General features: G+C 41.5%; 2 protein-coding genes and 1 pseudogene across 5 annotated transcripts; all 3 read left to right on the top strand.

Moving 5' to 3' along the window:
- The first annotated feature begins 722 nt into the window (after window positions 1-722).
- Window positions 723-4,829, top strand: enkd1 (enkurin domain containing 1). 3 transcript variants are annotated; one of them, XM_024438502.2, is made up of 8 exons: window positions 723-843; window positions 1,614-1,708; window positions 1,799-2,023; window positions 2,248-2,420; window positions 2,627-2,812; window positions 3,144-3,283; window positions 3,474-3,610; window positions 3,815-4,829. In XM_024438502.2, the coding sequence occupies exons 2-8, from the start codon at window positions 1,624-1,626 to the stop codon at window positions 3,973-3,975; spliced, it is 1,107 nt and encodes a 368-aa protein (XP_024294270.1). In that variant the 5' UTR covers window positions 723-843; window positions 1,614-1,623; the 3' UTR covers window positions 3,976-4,829. The 3 variants fall into 3 exon arrangements, with proteins under 3 accessions (XP_024294270.1, XP_024294269.1, XP_024294268.1); XM_024438501.2 differs by lacking the exon at window positions 723-843 and adding an exon at window positions 972-1,150; XM_024438500.2 differs by lacking the exon at window positions 723-843 and adding an exon at window positions 1,146-1,284.
- Window positions 4,457-16,638, top strand: LOC112263932 (annotated as a pseudogene).
- LOC112262755 (dynein light chain 1, cytoplasmic) lies at window positions 14,833-21,388 on the top strand. Of its 2 annotated transcripts, none has more exons than XM_024438499.2 (3): window positions 14,833-14,985; window positions 19,237-19,375; window positions 21,025-21,388. In XM_024438499.2, exons 2-3 carry the CDS (start codon window positions 19,244-19,246, stop codon window positions 21,160-21,162), a joined length of 270 nt encoding a protein of 89 aa, XP_024294267.1. In that variant the 5' UTR covers window positions 14,833-14,985; window positions 19,237-19,243; the 3' UTR covers window positions 21,163-21,388. The 2 variants fall into 2 exon arrangements, with proteins under 2 accessions (XP_024294267.1, XP_024294266.1); XM_024438498.2 differs by lacking the exon at window positions 14,833-14,985 and adding an exon at window positions 18,308-18,444.
- Window position 21,389: the final 1 nt, after the last annotated feature.

Here is a 21,389-nt window from a genome sequence, read left to right as displayed (position 1 = left end):
AGTGAAAGACTTGTCATTAGGAAACTTTACTCTCCAAATATCTCTAATATCAAACCTTTCCATAAACTGCCCCAAACTTGTATTCATAGAAGTGGACTGTCCCGGAGGCCATCTATCAATTAAATTATTCAGAGAAATATTAAAATCCCCACCTACAATAAGTAAAGCATTCGGGAACTTGGTTTTATATATATATATATATATATATATATATATATATATATTCACCTTCTCCAAAAAATATTGGGAACTTGGTTTTTGTACTGGTGCTAGCTGCTGACGATATTGTATCATAATATTACTCACAGCGTTCCAAGAAAACAGACATTTATGGTCTGTTCACAAATATTTTAGAGGCTATTTATACATAATTGTTTTATAAAACCCGTATAAACTGTATTTATGATGAATTATATAGCAATATTTTATGTTTAATATTATTCAATTACACAATTTCTTATATATCACATTTTATTTTCCTGCACAAGTGAACGCAGGAAATGCATCACCTTTGCCTCTACTGCCATTCATTCCAATTAGACTGGTTTTGGATTTCTCCTTGACCAAAATGTATCCATTATGGAACTTTTGGGGATTATGACATTGCCCCTTTGTTAATTTAATAGCATCTCTATATCGGGGACATCCAGGTGCTCTGTGGTAGATTGTCGTCGTCCTCAGTATTGTCACAGAGGTTCTAAACTCAGAGGCGCAACATCGCAAGACTTCCGGGAAATGATTGCGAAAGAGACCGAACAGACCAGGCCGGGGTTTGGGAAATGAGAAGTCAATGAGACAAGTGAAAGACTCTTCCTTAGTTGTTAATTTTCTCGAAATCTAAAGGTGCAACCTAGATTCAAGCCAATGTCTTAGTATCTGAACATGTTATGACTCCGACTTTGTGAAAGTGACAAACTGAACCGTTTAAATTATTCCTCAAAAACAACTTTATATTGAAGGAGTGCCTTTGATTTCACGGCGTGCACACGCGCAGTTCGATGCAAGACGACAGTTAGACCAGATGAAGTTTTTGTGCGCATGAGTTTAGTTAGCCAACAAGTGTAATCGGGATTTCTATTGGAGAAGCAGTTTTAGCCCATCTTTATATTGTACTGCATTTGATGTTATAGCTGCCTCTCGGGTATCTGCGGTAGGTTACATTGTTGCCATGGTGAGGGATTTGTCTTTAACACTGTTGTCTCTGCGTCATTACTGACTGCTGCGTGTTGACTGGGCTGCTAGTGCTAGCTACAGTTGGTTTGAAGTCTGGAGTATTTTATAAAGGTAATATTTGGCAGAACTGTAAAACATTGTGTTTATTTAGGCTAGCGAATGTTAGCTGTAGTTGTAGTTACAGTAACGTCACCGTTAGCAATCATCAGTCGTCAATGAATGCATCGATATCTTTTGCTAGTTAGCTAACGTTCGCTAACGACGGCTTTTTCTCTAAACTTGCAACAGTAGGTCATGGTCAGCGTGTAACAGTATTTTCTAACTGGCATTACATTTGTTGCTTTACTGATCACGTTACTTTCTGAAATGTGAATTCGGTGAAAAACCTATTCGAGTAGCTAGCCCAATTGTGAATATCTTTGGTCTCTGTCTCGCTACAGGTGTTCAGTGATGTGCGAGGGTCCCTCCATGATATCTGGGCCCATACCCCCAGATCCCTCCCTTTTCCCCGAATACTACAAACGTCCTGCCTCTGGTAATATAGCTAAAATGTACAGCATTTTAAAATCTCAATAATTGTTGAAACAGCATGTCACATGGTGTCTTCTGTACTTCCTTATCCCAGCCAGGGGTCGTCTGGAGGGGAACGCTCATGGGACCTCAGCCCTTCTTTCTGGTCCCCTGGCCCCGGACCCTGTGTTGTACCCAGGCTGCTACAGTGCCCGTGCCCCTCGGCACCCCCGCATCGGCCCTAACTCCACACACATTTTGGAGAGGGGCCAGAGAGGGGTGGTGGGGGCCCTGCTAAGACTGGAGGGGGTCTCCCTCAGTCCCAACCCCTCTAAGCACAGTAAGTCCAACGCCTACTGTTTCGTGGTAACCACAGGTCAACACCATCTTCCACTTTCCTTGCCAAATTCAAAGCCACATTTGTGGATGGACTGTTTGTCATTGTAGTACATTGCATGCAATGTCATTTACTATACAGGAAAATACATTTAAAAGTTTAAACAGAAACAATATGGGACTGTGTTACCTTTCTCTCATTCCCTGTATTCTCTGTTTGTCCCACAGAGCAGCTGGTGCGTGACTACGGAAAGGAGAACGTGCGTCGGCTGAGGGAGATCCAGAGACGCTGCAAAGAGCAGGAGGCACAGAGGGAACACTCCCGTCCAGTCCCGGTCAAAGCCCTGTGGAGCTCCCCTAAATACCAGGACATCCCCTCCAGGGTCATGGCCCAGCTACAGGTGAGGGGGACTGGGAGATAGGCAGCCCTTTGTTTAGTGCACTGGGGGATTCCACACCAAGCATAGACCTGTGCCAGTTAGTTCAAATTATAAGGATGTCCAGGGATGCTGGGCCCTCTTCCTATAACAAACTAGGGCACCACCATTAGCGTGTATTTTTGTAATGTGGGATCGATTCTACATGGCTCCCTCTCTTCCTTCTGCAGGAGACCAGCCCTCCTATGAAGCCGGAGTGTCAGAACTTTTTAAAAGCACATTCTATCTGTGGCTCTGCTGGCCCCCCGAGACTAAAGCGTGCTCTATCACCCTCCCCAAGACCAAGCTGTGCCCCATCGCCGTCCCCCTCACATCGCTCAGCCTCCCAAAACCATACAGAGAAACCGAGTTTACAGGTGAGATAGGCACATTAAAATAGCCCAGACTGACTGAATTAATGGATGGACTCCAACTGAAATGTAAACATCTCTTCCTCCAATCAGTGTGTATTTTAGCAGTGTATTTGCACATCTACCTCCAAATATTGCCCTCTATGGTTGGAAACTCCACAGCTGAAGGTTGAGACATCTTTTTATTCAACTTCCATTTACCTCAATGTGGCTGAGCAGAATATCTCTTCTGCACTGTCTGTTTTCACCAATTATCAATATCAAAAATAAATGTGGTATGATGTGCTATGCTCTGAGCCCAAATGCAAACTTAATTCATTAGTTTTTTCTGTTGCAGGTGCAGGGTAGGATGGTGGACTTTGTGAGCCACAATGCACACGCTGCAGGGAAGACAGTCCTCCGTCGCTCCCAGTCATTGACCAACCTGAGGAACAGTCAGCCCCTGCCCAGCGCCGTCAAGGGACAGGTGCCTCAGTAGTAAGTACACTGAACCAATATACATTATCCTCCTCTGTAACTGCACTTAACAAAAAGTATATCTTGCATTCAAAAGTGGAAGTCACTGGAAGTAGCAAATCTTCACTCCAGATCCAATAATTCTGCATCATAGTTAACAAAGCATACTTTTTTCTGACACTATGAATCATTCTCTCTCTCCCTCTATCAGCCTTGAGGAGCGGAAGGAACAGTGGCGACGGGAGGAGGAGGAAAAGAGGATGAGTATTCCTGATCCATCCATCCCAGCTGGTCACACCCTGATGCCAGAGAGGGAGAGACAGGAGACCCTGGAGTCACTCAAAGAGAGTAGGTCTTTTTACCACAAACACTTTTACATTATTTGTCTTATACCTATTATTTTTCAAGTTGCTTAGTATGTATACATCAGCTCAAATAGATGGTATTTACTATTGAAAAGACGCTGTGTATTTATATTGAACCTTCAGACCAAGATGGATGCTCTTATTTATTCATTCTCTTTCGTCTCGCTCTCTGTCTCTATTCTTCCAGCCCATCGGTCTCTGGTGAGTGAGCTGCTGTCTCTTCCAGTCAGGGCCGACTCTCTGGGTGTCCGTTCCCGTCGTGCGCAGCTGGACCGCAGGCTCTCTGAGGTGGAGGAGGCCATCAAGATCTTCTCCAGGGACAAAGTCTACATCAAGACTGACTCTTAACACAAGATGAGGCCTGCCTGGATCTTATTCACTAGGCAAGATCATGGGAGAAAACATTCTGAAAGCCTGGGAGACACTATTTGAACTTGTTCCATGAAGGCTCTTATTTTTTGTTCTCTCCTTTATGTGCCTACTGAACGTGATCCTGCAGTCTGGGGCTGCTGGGAAATAGCCTAAACTCTAGAGCTTTTATTAGCGTAATTTACAAAGAGGGGAATTTGTCAAATGAAGTGATTCATTTCTCCTGTGACACTAAGCAGGTTGCATTTTTTTTAGTGCTTGACTACCAATGGCCTACTACTGAATGTATAATAATACATTTATTGTATCTAGCGCTTTACATTACAAACAAGCATCTCATTTGCTTTGAAAACAAATGTAGGGATCTGGCAGTTCATGGTTGATGGACTTTCACAGCTTCAGATGTAGAGGCATTTGGGAAAGGCAGTCAGTAGCAGTAGCTTGAGAAGAAGGAGCATCGATGATACAGACTGGCAGGGAGAACGTCAGTCAGATACTTTTCTTAGGAGGGCAATTAGGCAGCCCTACTGTAAACCAAGCACTTCTGTTGGCATAGAATGTACATACCTTCACTGTAATTGGTGCGTGTAATGCCCATTTTAGTTGACTCAGAATCATATCAACTTGTAACTGGCATAAATGTGATGTTTCTCAGTTACATCAAGTGGGTTTATTGTCTGGCATTTGTCATAAACTACTATTTATTGACTGTAATGAAGTAATTAGGTGTGTAGTACTTGAATTCTAGTTTTGCATTTCATTAAACTTTGAGGGTGTTTTATGGGTCCTCGTCATATGAATGTGAGGACCAGAGACTCCTCTATATAGCACTCAAACAATTGTGTCCGACCTCTATTTTTCAGTCCTTTTTTTATTTGTGTACCATATTCGCATAATACTACCCGCTCACTGGTCTACTTTCAACCAAAAGTGGTTATTTATCTCTTGCTATTTCTGTGTTGTGTCACGCATGCCCTGCTCCCCCGTAGTGGAGTTCATTGTTCGTCTACTCTCCCCTGTTAATATTAAAAACTTCTCTAGGATAGGGGTAGGGGGCAGCATTCGGAATTTTGGATGAAAAGCGTGCCCAAATTAAACTGCCTGCTACTCATCCCCATAAGATATGCATATAATTGGTAGATTTTGATAGAAAACACTCTGAAGTTTCTAAAACTGTTTGAATAATGTCTGAGTATAACAGAACTTATTTGGCAGGCGAAACCCCGAGGACAAACCATTCAGATTTTTTTTTTTTTTTTTGAGGTCTCTTTTCAATGGGATTTCATTGGGAATCCAGATTTCTAAGGGACCTTCTTGCAGTTCCTATCGCTTCCACTGGATATCAACAGTCTTTAGAAATTGGTTGAGGTTTTTCCTTTGTGTAATGAAGAAGTAACACAGTTCAGAACGAGGCTAGAGTAAAGAGGACTCTGTTAGAGGCCCATGACCTGAAAGCTAGCTACAGTTCGTTTTCCTCCTGTATTGGACATAGATCACCCAGTCTTCAATTTGATCGATTATTTAAGTTAAATTCCTAAAGGTGTATTACAAAAGTAGTTTGAAATGTTTTGGCAAAGTTTACAGAAGGAATTAATCGAACAAAAGGACCATTTGTGATGTTTATGGGACATATTGGAGTGCCAACAAAAGAAGCTTGTCAAAGGTAAGGCATGAATTATATCTTTATTTCTGCGTTTTGTGTCGCGCCTGTAGGGTTGAAATATGCTTTTCTGTCTTTGTTTACTGGGGTGCTATCCTCAGATAATAGCATCGTTTGCTTTCGCCATAAAGCCTTTTTGAAATATGACATGTTGGCTGGATTCACAACAAGTGTAGCTTTAATTTGGTATTTTGCATGTGTGATTTCATGAAAGTTTGATTTGATAATTTATTAGAATTTGTCGCTCTGCATTTTCACTGGCTTTTGGCCAGGAGGGATGTCCCACATTACCCAGAGAGGTTCTAACTATGTTACATACACAGAGCTATTAGCTAACTAAACGTTACGAGGACTACAACTAGTACTAGGGGTTAGCATTTTAAATAATGAAATAAGTTTATATTCATGTTTTACATACTAGCTAGTAATGTCTTATAAGTAGTATAAGGACCGCAAGAAGGTCAGCCTTTATCGAACCCTTAAGTAGTATACGGTCCTCATTGAAAATAAGAATTTGTTCTTAACTGACTTGCCTAGTTAAATAAAGGTAAAATAAAAAAATCTGCTTTACCTATTGCTTGCAAATGAAGGTAGCAAGAAAAGAAGCTACTATAACTAGCTAACGTCAACCTATTCATATGTTCTAGCCAGGTGTCATTAGCTAGTAGCTAGTACGCCCCTTGATTTACCTGTAAGAAAGTCTGTTATTCCCTCGTTTGGGGATTCCTGTGGCGCTTTCCTTTTACTCATCTCTGTATTCCAGCTTTTTTCAAAAGTATGTTGTATTCTTATTTTACTTTCTTGCAAGTAATGTAGCCTCTGCAGCCTGTTAGCTCTTAAGTGCTGTGCCAAACGTAATTGAAACCCCCTTTGCACAGCCTGTTAACGTGAGGTAAAACGTCAGCCTCTGTGGTGATCATGGCTAATAGCCTGTGGAACCAACCAATATTCTCTGTTAGTTTCTTCCATATGCGAAGTCTGAGTATGATTCTATATTTGTTTCTTACACTCCCAGAATTGGCCAACTATGAGAGGAATGTCAACAGAGCTATCCAAAAGTACAACGCCTAAAGGCAAGACATGGTAGTAGAGTAGTGAAGGATGCAAGTGTCCCTTCACAACAGGCATCTGAATAAGTAATTTGTCTGGCTCCTTCAGCCCCATGTTTACTCCCTCAATTACAGTGAATAACTATCTGTGTTGTGCACAGTGTTTTTCAGGAAAGCAGCTTCAGTGATCTCCAAGTACCCCCAGAAGATCAAAATTGGAGAAGAGGCCAAGAAACTGGTGAGGGCATAGGTGTTGAGAAATAGGTGTCTTAGACTCAGCAGTACAGTACAGCAGTGCAGTGGTGGATTGTAGTTGATTGACTTGAAAGCTCATCTGATGCTAGCCCAAGATGTACTCTTAAGGAGCCCACCATTACTCCTTAAGGTCCAAGGATCTTCCTTGTATGTTATTTTCAGAGGTAGACTGGCACTGGCAGCCAAAACAGCCAAGTATTCCATCTAAATGTGAATAGATTCTCAAAACTGATATAGTTTTAGAAACATAAAGCCCTTTACTTTCATATCACATAAAGATAATTTCACAAATGCAAAATATGTACTTACTGTACATTGTTTTAACCAGCAGCCAAATGCATTTTTCAGTGAACACGTTTCTGCAGGCTTTCTCCCGTTACACACAGGTGTTTGGCACATGCAAGATAGCAAATTAGCACGGGTGGTCGCTCTGTCTAAACATACACTGTAACATGGAGATATGGCGGTGTGGGAACACTAAACCTATAAAGGTGTGTATCAATTTAATGTTTTGGTTTAAAAATATATATATCTTGCCTTCATGAAAGATAAGGTCCTTATGCTTCTAAGACTGTACTGCAAGCGATGCCTGTTAATGTTCAGACTGAGCGTTAGGGCTCTTAACAAAACTCCTCTGTACAGAAGACACTTTCGTCCAATGACTCTTAAAGGTAATGTAATGGAACTGAGAGTCATGATCAAGGGCTAATCTGATGCCAGCCAATGCTCACCAGTAAAGTAGTATAGCAGTACACCATTATACTTCCGTTATACATTCTATTGTGTTCATCTATTTTAAATAGGAGAGAGTTGGAAAAGAGATCACTAAGAAGATAGATGAGTTTTTACAAACAGGAACACTCAAGAAGTTGGAAAAGGTGAGTGTTTGAGGAATGACATTATCCTTCAAGCAAGGTGCAGTCTGCCACTTCTTTGTCCAATGTGGCCACAATGCAAAGTGCATAAACGAAATGAAGATAATTATATTGTTAATTCCACTCCGTTTGATGCACAATGGATTGTGTTTATCTTCCCAGATTCGTAATGATGACACCAGCTCATCCATCAACTTCCTTACCAGAGTTACTGGTATTGGGTATGTCTTCTGCTTTGTTTGTTAAACCCAATCACTGACCCCTTTTTTTCTAGCCCTTCTTGCGGAAAACTACTGTTCCACAGGATTTTGTTCCAGCCTTTATCAAACACACCTAACCAGTTAACTCTCCCTCCTTCTCCAGTCCGGCTCCTGCCAGAAAGTTTTTTGATGAGGGAGTGAAGACCCTGGAAGGTTTGCTGAACTTTTAAAGCTACTTTTTACAGTACTTTGGATTTGAGATGATACAATGACTATAAGGTTAATGTGCAGACTGTCAGCTTTAATATGAGGGTATTTTCATCCATATTAGGTTACAAACTATCCTATTCCCAAGACATGCTAACCTTTCACCATTACATTAACGGGAGGTTATGTTATCATTTTTGGGGGGAATGATATTTATGCCTCTTAACTTTCTCAGTCAGCATTATTCACGATTCATTCAGGATTAATGTAGAAGTGTTTAGTAACATATTCTATTCCATATCGATTCATCTCATATTAAAGCTGACAGTCTGCACTTTAACCTCAGTCATTGTATCATTTAAAATCCAAAGTGCTAGAGTGCACAGACAAAACAAAGAATTTGTCACTGTCCCAATACTTTTGGAGCTCACTGTATATTAACACTGTTGTGCTTTTAGATCTGAGGAAAATTGAACACACGCTCAATCATCAGTAAGTGTGAATTTTCTGTCAGTTGATCACTCTGCCTGCACCAATGTAAGTGTTTTGCTAATGTTTTATGACCATCAATGGTTGATGTCTCATACATTCCAATTGAAGTTTCCTGTGCATGCTTGGTGGCGTGTGTGTGACGCTGCTCTGTGTCTGCTGCAGGTACTTTGAGGAGTTTAAGAATATGATTCCACGAGTTGAGATGATGGTGGCGGGTGATATTTGCTGTTGTGAATATTTGATATGACATTTTTTAAAAGTGGTTAGAATGGAGTTTATTTACTGTTACTACTGTCTTACACGTTTTGTGTGTTTGTCCAGACATTCATTCTGCAGGAGCTGGAGTTGCTGGATGCTGAGTACATCAGACCATCTGTGGAAGCTACAGGAGAAGTGAGTCCTGACATGTAGTGGTGTACTTGGTGGTTTTTAGTATTAATAACTCTGTACTGTTTAGATGTTTATGTTTCATGTATGATCAAGGAAGTGATTGCAGTTGGAAGGAAAATGTTGTTTTTATAAACTAGATTATTTTATGTTTTGGGTAATTTCCTAATTATTTATCTGTTCCTGCATTCTTTTCTGCAGGTGTTGAATCCAGTGGGGATATTGAGATCTTGCTGACGCACCCAAACTACACCTCTATGGATGAGAAACAGGTGACCACCAAACTCCACAATGCCTACTGCTGCTTTGGTACTGTAATGATTAATATACACTAAGGTAAGTGGACATTGGGTAAGTGCAATCTCCATTTAAGTGCTTTACAGTTCACCAGTCCAAATATTTTCTTCTTATTTGCCATGTATGTCTTCATGCTTTGGTTTACTGCATGCATTCATGACAGCCCAAGGGCATTGCATTCAACAGAAGATGATCTCTTATGACTTTCATATGCTCATCACATCCTTTCTTTGTTCTTCCTCTTCAAGCCCAAACTCCTCCATGCCGTGGTTGAACATTTTGAGTCCATTGTGTTCATTACAGACACACTGTCCAAAAAAGACACCAAATTCATGGTGAGGGCTGCGTGTGGCTAGCTAGCTGCAGGGAATATTGCGTTATCTGTTTCTTTAACAGTGAAATTAACTAAGATGTTTTGATTTGTAATGTAGTTTGTGCAGCAAGGGTCTGTACTGCATTCACTTAACTAAATTGGAAGTGACTGTTCAAGTACATGGCTCACTGCTTATGTATGTGATAGTTACTCTCTCTAGTCACATTAGTCAGAATGTTTATCTATTCAACCTTTATTTTACCTGGTCGACGACCTGGTCGTTGATTTGATGGTTGCTGTCTCTAGGGAGTCTGCCAGCTGCAGCCAAATGATGAATAGGAATATCTTCACAGGCACATTGATATCAGGTGGGTATCAAGTTAGCTAGTTAAACACACCTCATCACATGTTGTTCTGATGACTCCGTTACCTGAGGAAGGTCAGACAGAGCACTTTCAACAACATGTCATTCTATCTCCCATTATATCTATGTCACATGCTTCGTAAACAACAGGTGTAGACTAACAGTGAAATGCTTACTTACAGGCCCTCCCAACAATGCAAATCGAATGAAAATAGAGAAATAATAGAAAAGTAAAAGCTGTAGTAATAAAGACAAAATTAGTAATGATAACTTGGCTACATACACAGGGTACCAGTACTAAGTCGATGTGGAGGAGTACGAGGTAATTGAGGTAGATACAGTACCAGTCAAAAGTTTGGACAGATGTACTCATTCAAGAGTTTCTTTATTTTTACTATTTTCTACATTGTAGAATAATAGTGAAGACATAAACTATGAAATAACACATATGGAATCATGTAGCAACCAAAAAAGTGCTAAACAAATCTAGGGGTGGTATACAGAAGATAGTCCATATTATGGGAAGAACAGCTCAAATAAGCAAAGAGAAACGGCTGTCCATCATTACTTTTTAAGACATGATGGTCAGTCAATCTGGAAAATTCAAGTGCAGTCTCAAACCATCAAGCGCTATAATGAAACTGACTGTCATGAGGACCGCCACAGGAAAGGAAGACCCAGAGTTACCTCTGCTGCAGAGGATAAGTTCATTAGAGTTAACTGCACCTCAGATTGCAGCCCAAATAAATGCTTCACAGAGTTCAAGTAACAGACAGATCTCAACATCAACTGTTCAGAGGAGACTGTGTGAATCAGGCCTTCATTCTTGAGATGCTGCATAGAAACCACTACTAAAGGACACCAATAAGAAGAGACTTGCTTGGGCCAAGAAACACGTGCAATGGACATTAGACTGGTGGAAATCTGTCCTTTGTTCTGATGAGTCCAAATGTGAGATGTTTGGTTTCAACTGATGTGTCTTTGTGAGACACAGAGTAGGTGAACAGATGATCTCCGCATGTGTGGTTCCCACCGTGAAGCATGTAGGAGGTGTGTTGGTGCTTTGCTGGTGACAATGTCAGTGATTTATTTAGAATTTAAGGCACACTTAACCAGCATGGCTACCACAGCATTCTGCAGCAATACGCCATACCATCTGGTTTGGGCTTAGTGGGACTATCATTTGTTTTTCAACAGGACAATGACCCAACACACCTCCAGGCTATGTAAGGGCTATTTGACCAAGAAGGAGAGTGATGGAGTGCTGCATCAGATGACCTGGCCTCCACAATCACCCGACCTCACCCCAATTGAGATGTTTTAGGATGAGTTGGAAAGCAGAGTGAAGGAAAAGCAGCCAACGAGGGCTTAGCATATGTGGGAACTCCTTCAAGACTGTTGGAAAAGCATTCCAGGTGAAGCTGGTTGAGAGAATGCCAAGAGTGTGCAAAGCTGTCATCAAGGCAAAGAGTGGCTACTTTGAATAATCTCTAATATAAAATATATTTGGATTTGTTTCACAGTTGTTGGGTTACTACATGATTCCATATGTGTTATTTCATAGTTGTGATGTCTTCACTACTATTATACAATGTAGAAAATAGTAAAAATAAAGAAAAACCCTTGAATGAGTAGGTGTGTCCAAACTCTTGACTGGTACTGTATGTACATAGAACTAGGAATAAAGTGACAGATACTAAACAGCAGCAGCGTATGTGATGAGACAAAAAAATGGTGTAAAAAAGGGTCAATGCAGATAGTTAAATAGTTTGAGTTAACCAAATAGCTACCAACTATTTAGCAGGCTTAGGGGTAGAAGCTGTTCAGTGTCCTGTTGGTTCCAGACTAAGGACTCGTTCCAGACTTGCATCGGTTCCACTATGAGGTAGCAGTTTATGACTTGGGTGGCCGGAGGCAACTTTTTTTTTTTAGGGCCGTCCTCTTGACACCGCCTGATAAAGAGGTCCTAGATGGCAGGGAGTTCGTCCCCAGTGATGTAGTGGGGTGGACGCACTACACCCTGTATCGCCTTGCGGTCGGATGTCAAGCAGTACCAAGCGATGATGCAACCAGTCAAGATGCTCTCAATGGTGCAGCTGTAGAACGTTTTGAGGATCTGTAGGCCCATGCCACATCTTTTTAGCCTCCTGAGGGGGAAGAGGTGCTGTCGTGCCCTCTTCACAACAGTGTTGGTGTGTGTGGACCATGATAGATTCTTAGTGATCTAGACAGGAAGTAACTTGAAGCTCTCGACCCTCAACTACAGCCCTGTCGATGTGAATGGGGGTATGCTCGGGCTGCCTTTTCCTGTTGTCCATGATCAGCTCCATTGTCTTGCTGACGTTGAGGGAGAGATTGTTGTTCTGGCACCATAGTGCCAGGTCTCTGACATCCTCCCTATAGGCTGTCTCATCGTCGTCGGTGGTCAGGCCTACCAACATTGTGTCGTCAAACTTAATGATGGTGTCGCTATAACCTTGTTCTAACAGAAACATAATTTCCCTTATCTTACTGCAGGTTAATTCCTAAGGGCCTGTATTACTGTGGTGTGCTGTATTTCACTGTCAGTGACATCTTCAATAAGAACATGAGAACTCCCGCTCTGGAGAAAGGCTTCACCCTCAATGAGTACACCATCTAGCCAGTGGGGGTCACTGGTGAGTCACATATCAGCAGTCCAAAATCAACCGCCTCTGCTGTTAGACATATTATGTTTGGTTCTGAAAGGTCCGGATGGGTGTAAGCTGCAACGAATCCTTCAGATCCAAGTGTCTAGAGGTGGATTTTGGATTAGACACCTGTATATTAGATACATTTATGAATTTCAGTAAAGAGGCAGTTAGGAAAGCAAAGGCTAGCTTTTTCAAACAGAAATTTGCATCCTGTAGCACAAACTCCAATAAGTTCTGGGACACTGTAAAGTCCATGGAGAATAAGAACACCCCCTCCCAGCTGCCCACTGCACTGAGGCTAGGAAACACCGTCACCACCGATAAATCCACAATAATTGAGAATTTCAATAAACATTTTTCTACGACTGGCCATGCTTTCCACATGGCTACCCCTACACCGTTCAACAGCTCTGCACCCCCCCACAGCAACTTGCCCAAGCCTCCCCCATTTCTCCTTCACCCAAATCCAGATAGCTGATGTTCTGAAAGAGTTTCAAAATCTGGACCCCTACAAATCAGCTGGGCTAGACAATCTAGACCCTCGCTAAAATTATCCACTGCAATTGTTGCAACCCTTATTACTAGCCTGTTCAACCTCTCTTTCGTATCTTCTGAGATCCCCAAAGATTGGAAAGATTCTGCGGTCATCCCCCTCTTCAAAGGGGGAGACACTCTAGACCCAAACTGCTACAGACCTATATCTATCCTACCCTGCCTTTCTAAGGTCTTCGAAATCCAAGTTAACATACAGATCACCGACCATTTCGAATCCCACTGTACCTTCTCCGCTATGCAATCTGGTTTCCGAGCTGGTCATGGGTGCACCTCAGCCAAGCTCAAGGTCCTAAACGGTATCATAACCGCCATCAATAAAAGACAATACCCTGCAGCCATATTCATCGACCTGGCCAAGGCTTTCTACTCGTCAATCACCACATTCTTATCGGCAGACTCAATAGCCTTGGTTTCTCAAATGACTGCCTTGCCTGGTTCACCAACTACTTCTCAGAGTTCAGTGTGTCAAATCGGATGTCCTGTTCTCTGGACGTCTGGCAGTCTCTATGGATAGTGCCACAGGGTTAAATTCTCGTACTGAATCTTTTCTCTGTATATATCAATGATGTCGCTCTTGCTGCTGGTGATTCTTTGATCCACCTCTACACAGAAGACACCATTCTGTATACTTTCTGGCCCTTCTTTGGACACTGTGTTAACTAACCTCCAGACGTGCTTCAATGCCATACACCATACATCTCCTTCCGCGTGCTCTATCGTGCATAAATGTATTTTGTACCCCTACACCAAACGCGATCACGACACGCAGGTTAAAATATCAAAACAAACTCTGGTAAAATAACAACTCAATGTTTATATCCCAGGACAAATTAGCTAGCAACAGCAAGCTAGCTAAATAGGACAAATTAGCTAGCAAGTGCAAGCTAACTAGCTAAATTGCCATACATGTTTAATGCTTTTCGACCTGTCCCCAAATTAATGTAATTGGTTTAGAGTTTGTTTTTATATTTTAACCTGCGTGTCGTGATCGCGTTTGGTGTAGGGGGACAAATTACATTTATGCACGATAGCGCATGCGCGCAGCCGGTTTGGGTTCCGTGTTAGGTTTTATGGATATTTTGACACGTCAACCACAGATGGAACAACGAGTCAGATATTTCACCGGATTTATAAATGTGAAGCTTGCGGTTAGCGGTTCCACTCACGACCAAATATGGTCATGAGGAAGGCTGGTGGCCAGCACAGGGAGTAAATGGAGCGAGGTGGATTTTGCCCGGCATTTTGCACATTTTCTCATTGATGAAACATTTGATTTCCACACAGTTTTCTGTTTTCAAAACTATAATTTGTAACGAACAGAGTGGACTGCGTTTAGTAGACTTGGCCAAAGTTTCAAAAGTGCGTTGTTTAGGAGCGCAAGGGCGAATTGAGTTATTGCACACGCGCACTTCACAAAGTAGGCGTTCCTTACGGTAATATCAATAGGATCTCACTGGAATGTGCTTGGCTACCAACTTTGATTGACTTGGTTACATCGGAAAGACAGGCTCTGGTTTATGTTGGGTTAGTTATAATGCTATTTTTGTCCACTATTATAGGGTTTTCCAAACTCGGTCCTGCCACCTGAAATTTCGGGGAGATTGCCCGCTATTTAGTTTTTCTAAAGACACAGAAAACGGAGGCAGTGGGAGAACCTATTCAAGTAAGTAGATATAGTATAACGACCCTGGGTTTATAAGCGCGGAAATCGAAATTGCCGCACGAGTATGCTTTTGCAGCACAGTCGATAGCGCGCCGGACCTCGGGCTCGAAGATCGAGGGTTCGAGACCTGCTCCCTGCTGTTTCATTACAATATTCTGAAAGTGATCTAAAACGATCTATTATTAGCTAGCTTTCTCTAAAAACTTGTGTTGAGGATAACTCAAAAGAGCTGCTAACGTAATGTTAGCTAACTTTATATACTGTATAGTTAGTTAGCTACGGGAGTTTAAATATCACCCGTTTGCTAACTTCATATGCGCTAGTTAGCTACAAACGCTAACAGCCATGGAAGAGGGTGAAAGGATTAGCTAGCACTTCCAGTTGTCAAGAGAAGGGAGAGGAGGCTACCCTGGATAGGACCGGTACCTTTTGTGGGAGGACATAATGAAACTATTCTCCAGTTCCAGTCCCTAGCGAGAAACTGAGGACAGACATATAGCGACATATTATTCAGGGCTGTCTAACTTGAGTATAATGCAGCCTGTTTAGCTTTCTGCTCTCGGATACAGTCGTCAAATCCTGTCTGCAGATGAAGAGGTCCCAATGAATGTTATAAGAGTAAGGGTACATCCTTGTATGCCAAGGATTGTGTACCTATGTTAGTAAATTGTGAACCAAAAATAGTTTAAAAGTCGCAATGTATAAACACTTCTGTTCCAGCACACACATCTGATTCAATGTATCAAACCTAATTAGTTAATAAAGTGTGCTATTGTTGGGCTGGAACAGAAGTCTACTCACCCACTAGATCAGAGGAAGGAGGTTGGCTGCCACTGGTATTGACTTTTTTTTCTCACATTTAATTGTTTTAGTAATAGCTTACTTGTTACTAATATGTTTAACCTTTTACATAAGTTACTTGTACATTTTGAAATATGAAAATGTTGATTATTTGAAGTTAACAATTAAAACAAGTTTAAACATCTAACTTAACTATTATTCAAGATGACTAGTGTTGATGATAGATCACAATCCTACAATAAAGATGGGAAGGGAATCTGTCTCTAATTTGTCTGCATTCTCAAATGAACATGACTTGTTTTTCTTCACTCGTAAGATCTCCACTTTAGTTTTATTTGATTGTCACAATTTTTTCCCAGGATGTCAGCCATGTGAACCCATTTTGCAGTCCTTCAGTACCCCCAACTGCACACTTCTGTTGTAGCCCCTGACAAACATGCCTGGTGATTAGTTGGCAAGTAGAATCCGGTGTGTTTCTCTGGGGCTACAATTGTGATAATGCCTAAGATATTTTCGGTCCCGAGGTAGGCCGTCATTGTAAAATAAGAATTTGTTCTTAACTATCACAATTTGTCTATGCTAAATGTGTTTAAATTGTAAAAATAAGGTGACGGTGCTCCACTCAAACCACACAACAGAATAATTTAGATTAAACACGGCATATTACAACAATATTGTATAATTGAGGGTTGTCTCCTTTCATAATTAGAAAAGAACAAAGTAGTTTAAGTAGAAACTGATGCTGCTGCAGCATTAATCTTCACAGTGGTAATGCAGTTGATGTGGGTGTCTTTTATAGGTCAGCTGGTGAACCTACAGGAGTACATAAATGAAAAGCACACCTGTTGTTAGAATATCACTTCTTCGGGTCATCTAGACAATCAGGGTTCTTAATTGTTGGGTTGCGTTTAATTCATTCAGGTGTTTTAGTGTCGTATAAAGAACAACTGGAACAACCAGTCAACACAGCAGGTTGTCTTATCACATTGAGGCCTTTGTCCAATGCTGTAATTATCATTGGGTTATTTTATGACTATATGACAATCACTGGAGTATTTTGTTGTTGTTGTGTGTGTGCAATAGTGACCTCCAGGCTTCTCTTCGTGGTCATTGCTGGAAGGGATCCAGTTTTTGTTAAATTAATGTCCTATTTGACATTTCATAGCAGATTATGAGAATTTAGGCTGCAGGTTGAGAATTAGGTAAGGGTTAGCTAAAATTCAAGACTATTTTGGGACAATTTGACCAAAGCTGGAACCGTTTTAGCCAGTACCCCTTCTTCATAGGCCTGGATTACATGGATGCGTTCAAGACAATGTCGTTTTTATTGGTCTGTTGTCAGTAGAGTAGGCCTAGGCTACCATCGTATAAAAAAAAGTGTGCTGATTTCTCCAGTCAGTGTAGAATTGCGTAACATGTTTAGCAAAGGCCACATTTTCCAGTGCAAAGGAAACGTTAACAACTACGCGCTTGTTAATAGCCTAAAGGGGATCACTATCCAATCTACTCAGCACAAATGCGATGATCGAGACATGCAATCCTTTGTTATCAAGGTGCATTTTTAGCTTCCCCAAAATGTTAAACTCACGTGATACATGCTACTTGCTAGACTACAAGCTATCTAGCTAATTTTTGATAATTTAGTGTTAACACCTGGTTATCATAACAGCTCAACTAAATTCGAAATCAGACCAGATTTGCCAGTGATCGTAACAGATCGGTTACTGAGAGCTGTTTTTTATTTGACCTTTATTTTGGGTTCAGGTCTTGAACCCAGATAGACCGTGTTGATGAATCAACCTAATTTTATGCACTGTTATCATACAGTTTGGGGAGCCACTCGGCTGTTGTCAGAATAATTAATGCGGTGTTCTAACATGGACGCCAATGTACGTCAACTGCAAGCCCTCTTTAGCCCGGTAATTTAGTAGGATCTCTCTGGTTTTGTGGCTTTGTCTTAGTCTGCTGCAAAGCAGCCAGTTAGAAGCAGGTCAGGGCTAGAAGGGATTCAGCTTTTGTAAATTTAACGTTTTTTATTTATTTAATCTTTATTTACCTAGGTAAGTCAGTTAAGATCAAATTCTTATTTACAATGACGGCCAACCCCGGACGACGCTGGGCCAATTGTGCGCCGCCCTATGGGACTCCCAATCACGGCCGGTGATACAGCCTGGATTCGAACCACTGTCTGCAATGACGCCTCTATCACTGGGATGCAGTGCTTTAGACCGCTACGCGACTCGGGAGCCCAACGTCAGATAGGACTTTTCGTAGCAGGCAGCAAGCTAATATCAAACACAGTACAGTGAAATATATTATATTATATTTATAAATTACCCCTTCTGTCTGTGGTATAGTATAGTTTAGAAACTGATACGTTTATTGTTTACAACGGTTTCCACCGTAACCAACGACGCGTGGGAACCGTAAAGCATGATGGGTTGAAATAAAATGCAATGAGAAACACCAGGGAAAGCTGCGACAGATTAACCAATAACTACACCAAATGCGTAACGGCGTAGCCAATAGGAGATATGTGCGATCGGGTTCGGTCAGTTACACACCCACATTACTTTCTGTCAACCACTACTTAGAGGGAGTTGTAGCTGTGAAACCAAGCGTCCATACAGCGGAGACAACCGGCGTTGGATTAATTAGGTAAAAAATTAGCTTGGCTATTATGAGATGTCGATCGTTATCATTTGTTCATAGTGGAGGAGGTGGTATATTATTAATTTGCTATCTGAATTGATAAGTAACGTTACAGTGGAAACCGTTATTTGCTTTTGAGTGGCATACAATGGTAATTGACGTTGATTCAACTGCAAGCTAGCTAACGTTTAGATTGTCAGACAGCTATCAATAACTTCTATTTTGACGCCTAACCTTAGCTAATATCCTGACATACTGACTTGTTAGGGAAGTAAGTTAGCACCTAAAGAAAATAATGCTGTTTGCTCAGAATGTTAACGTTAGCTAATTTTAACTCTTGACTCATTTGGGGAAATGATATTAGCCAGCTACTGTGTAACTTAGCTGTTTTGTCTGTAACAATCTTGATGACAAACGTTAACTAGCTAGCAAACTAGTTATTTATCATAGCAAAGGTCACCCCCCGTTATTTGGAGAAAATAATTCTAGCTAGCAATTAACTTTAGAAGCGTATCCATAGAAACTGCGCAGTAGCGGTGATGGAAATTGTTATGCAACGTTGATAAAATAATAGTTCCCAGGGATGCCATGTGCCTGTTATGTAACTGTTATTTACATGGCAGCCGGCCAAGTGGTGCTTTGTGTTAAGCTCTGATCTGAAGATGCAGCTTTAGCTACTAGTGGATTAGTCTTAACACGCCAAGCGCTTTATAGAAGAAGTGAGTACCGTTAAATGCTGGGTGAGCCCATGTTGATCCTCCCATGCCATTAATACCGTGAAGTGTTTTGGTTTCCTAGGGCAACCATGTCTGACAGAAAAGCAGTCATAAAAAATGCGGACATGTCGGAGGAGATGCAGCAGGACGCAGTGGAGTGCGCCACGCAGGCACTGGAGAAGTACAATATCGAGAAAGACATCGCTGCATACATCAAGAAGGTACCCAGATGACAGGTCAATGACTAACATGGTCTGTGGTCCATGGCAGTCACTGAACTTCACTAACAGTGTTGTGCGGAGACCAGGCTTTGTGGAATCTAGCCCATAATACATCGATTCGCCAAAGGTCAATTAAATGCCCACAGTCTACCTGTTTGGCCTCTGTAGTTGCATGCCTTTGTTTGCTGTCTATTTCAATAAATACTAGTCAAATACCACCACTGTTTCCTTGTTGAGATTCAATGGGCGCATTTGCACTGAGTTGCTAGCTTATAGCAACAGCGTGGATTTTTGCTAAATATCACAAAACTAGAGGACAAACCTAAGTACACGTGGCCAGTTACGCTTTTAAGTATTGACCTTGAGCGACTCGACAGTGGGAGCTAGATTCCACAAAGTCTGGGTGAAGTTACTTAAACTTTCTTCACTGGCGAGTTTAGTCTGCTAGGTCTGTGGCTGAATAACTCTGCCTATTCCCCATGCAGAACAGTCCTTGTGACTCTTGCCAAAAGTTACACTCGGGGCTGCAGGGGATTGATTTGATGTGTTTGATGCTCAAAGGAACTGTATAATTGTGTACACGGGTAAAGAGATGTGTTGGTATGAAATTGAGTTTAAATAGTCAGACCTTCATACTAAATGTTAGCTGCCTGACAAGTTACTGGTTTACTATAAATCAAGGGAAAACTATATGAAATTATTTACTAGGTACAGTTACAGCTCCCGAGTGGCGTAGCGGTCTAAGGCACTGCATCTCAGTGGAAGAGGCGTCACTTGAGTTCCTTGGTGTCCACATCACCGACAAACTAACATGGTCTAAGCACACCGAAAACAGTTGTGAATAAGATTTGGCATGGGTCCTAAGATTCTCAAAAGGTTTTACAGCTGCACCATCGAGAGCATTCTGACGGGTTGTATGGCAACTGCAAGGCCCTACAGAGGGTAGTGCGTACAGCCCAGTACATCACTGGGGCCAAGCTTCCTGCCATCCAGGGCCTCTACACTAGGCGGTGTCAGAGGAAGGTCCTAAAAATTGTCAGACTCCAGCCACCCTAGTCATAGACTGTTGTTTGCTGTGGTACCGGTGCGCCAAGCTAAGTCCAAAAGACCTCTTAACAGCTTCTACCCCCAAGCCATAAGACTCCTGAACATGCTGCTGCTATGCTCTGTTTATCTATGCATAGTCACTTTAACTCTGCCTACATGTACATATTACCTTGACTAACCGGTGCCCCCTGTATATAGCCTCGCTATTATTTTACTGCTGCTCTTTATTTATTTTTTTACTAAACACTTATTTTCTTAACTGCATTGTTAAGGGCTTGTAAGGTCTACACTACACATCTGCATGTGAGAAATAACGATTTGATGGATGCCAGGTTGCAGTTGTAAATGAGAACTTGTCCTCAACTAGCCTACCTGGTTAAAGGTGAAAAAATAAATAATTTGATCTTGGCAAATGAAAAATTATCTCTAACAGGTATTGTAAACAAAAATTCGACGCACCTTATGTGGAAAATTTCTGGGATCCTTTATTTCAGCTAATGAAACATGGGACCAACACTAATTTTGTTCAGTAGCTCACTTAATGGTTTTGTCAATGCATGCTGCGTCTGATTCATCAATGCATTCCTCTCTGCCCCTCCCAGGAGTTTGACAAGAAGTACAACCCCACCTGGCATTGCATCGTAGGGAGGAACTTTGGCAGCTATGTGACCCATGAGACCAAGCATTTCATCTACTTCTACTTGGGCCAGGTGGCCATCCTGCTTTTCAAATCTGGCTAAGCGGCCAGCGGCCCCAGCCCCTTCAACACCAACTGACCATTAAATACTGACTCGACAGAAAGGCTATCACCCTGGTCAATGGGGACTGCCTTTTTCTGTGCTGCTTTGTTTAAGAAAAAAAAATACATGGCCATGTGAGATTAAACACTTGTATTTATTTTTGTTTTCTACTACAGTAGATTTGATGTCACCGGTTTTTATTTTTATTAAAGTGATATTGTTTGGCT

This window comes from Oncorhynchus tshawytscha, linkage group LG12 (genome assembly GCF_018296145.1).
Source record: "Oncorhynchus tshawytscha isolate Ot180627B linkage group LG12, Otsh_v2.0, whole genome shotgun sequence".
Lineage (NCBI taxonomy): Eukaryota > Metazoa > Chordata > Actinopteri > Salmoniformes > Salmonidae > Oncorhynchus > Oncorhynchus tshawytscha.
This window is presented reverse-complemented; position numbering and strand designations above follow the sequence as displayed.

Bases quoted from the DNA above. Each gene is read 5' to 3' on its own strand.
- LOC112262755 (XM_024438499.2), top strand. From the start codon at position 19,244: ATGTCTGACAGAAAAGCAGTCATAAAAAATGCGGACATGTCGGAGGAG. The intron at 19,376-21,024 runs GTACCCAGATGA...TGCCCCTCCCAG, and splicing joins TCGCTGCATACATCAAGAAG to GAGTTTGACAAGAAGTACAA.
- enkd1 (XM_024438502.2), top strand. From the start codon at position 1,624: ATGTGCGAGGGTCCCTCCATGATATCTGGGCCCATACCCCCAGATCCC. The intron at 2,024-2,247 runs GTAAGTCCAACG...TTTGTCCCACAG, and splicing joins TCCCAACCCCTCTAAGCACA to AGCAGCTGGTGCGTGACTAC. The intron at 2,421-2,626 runs GTGAGGGGGACT...TTCCTTCTGCAG, and splicing joins GGGTCATGGCCCAGCTACAG to GAGACCAGCCCTCCTATGAA.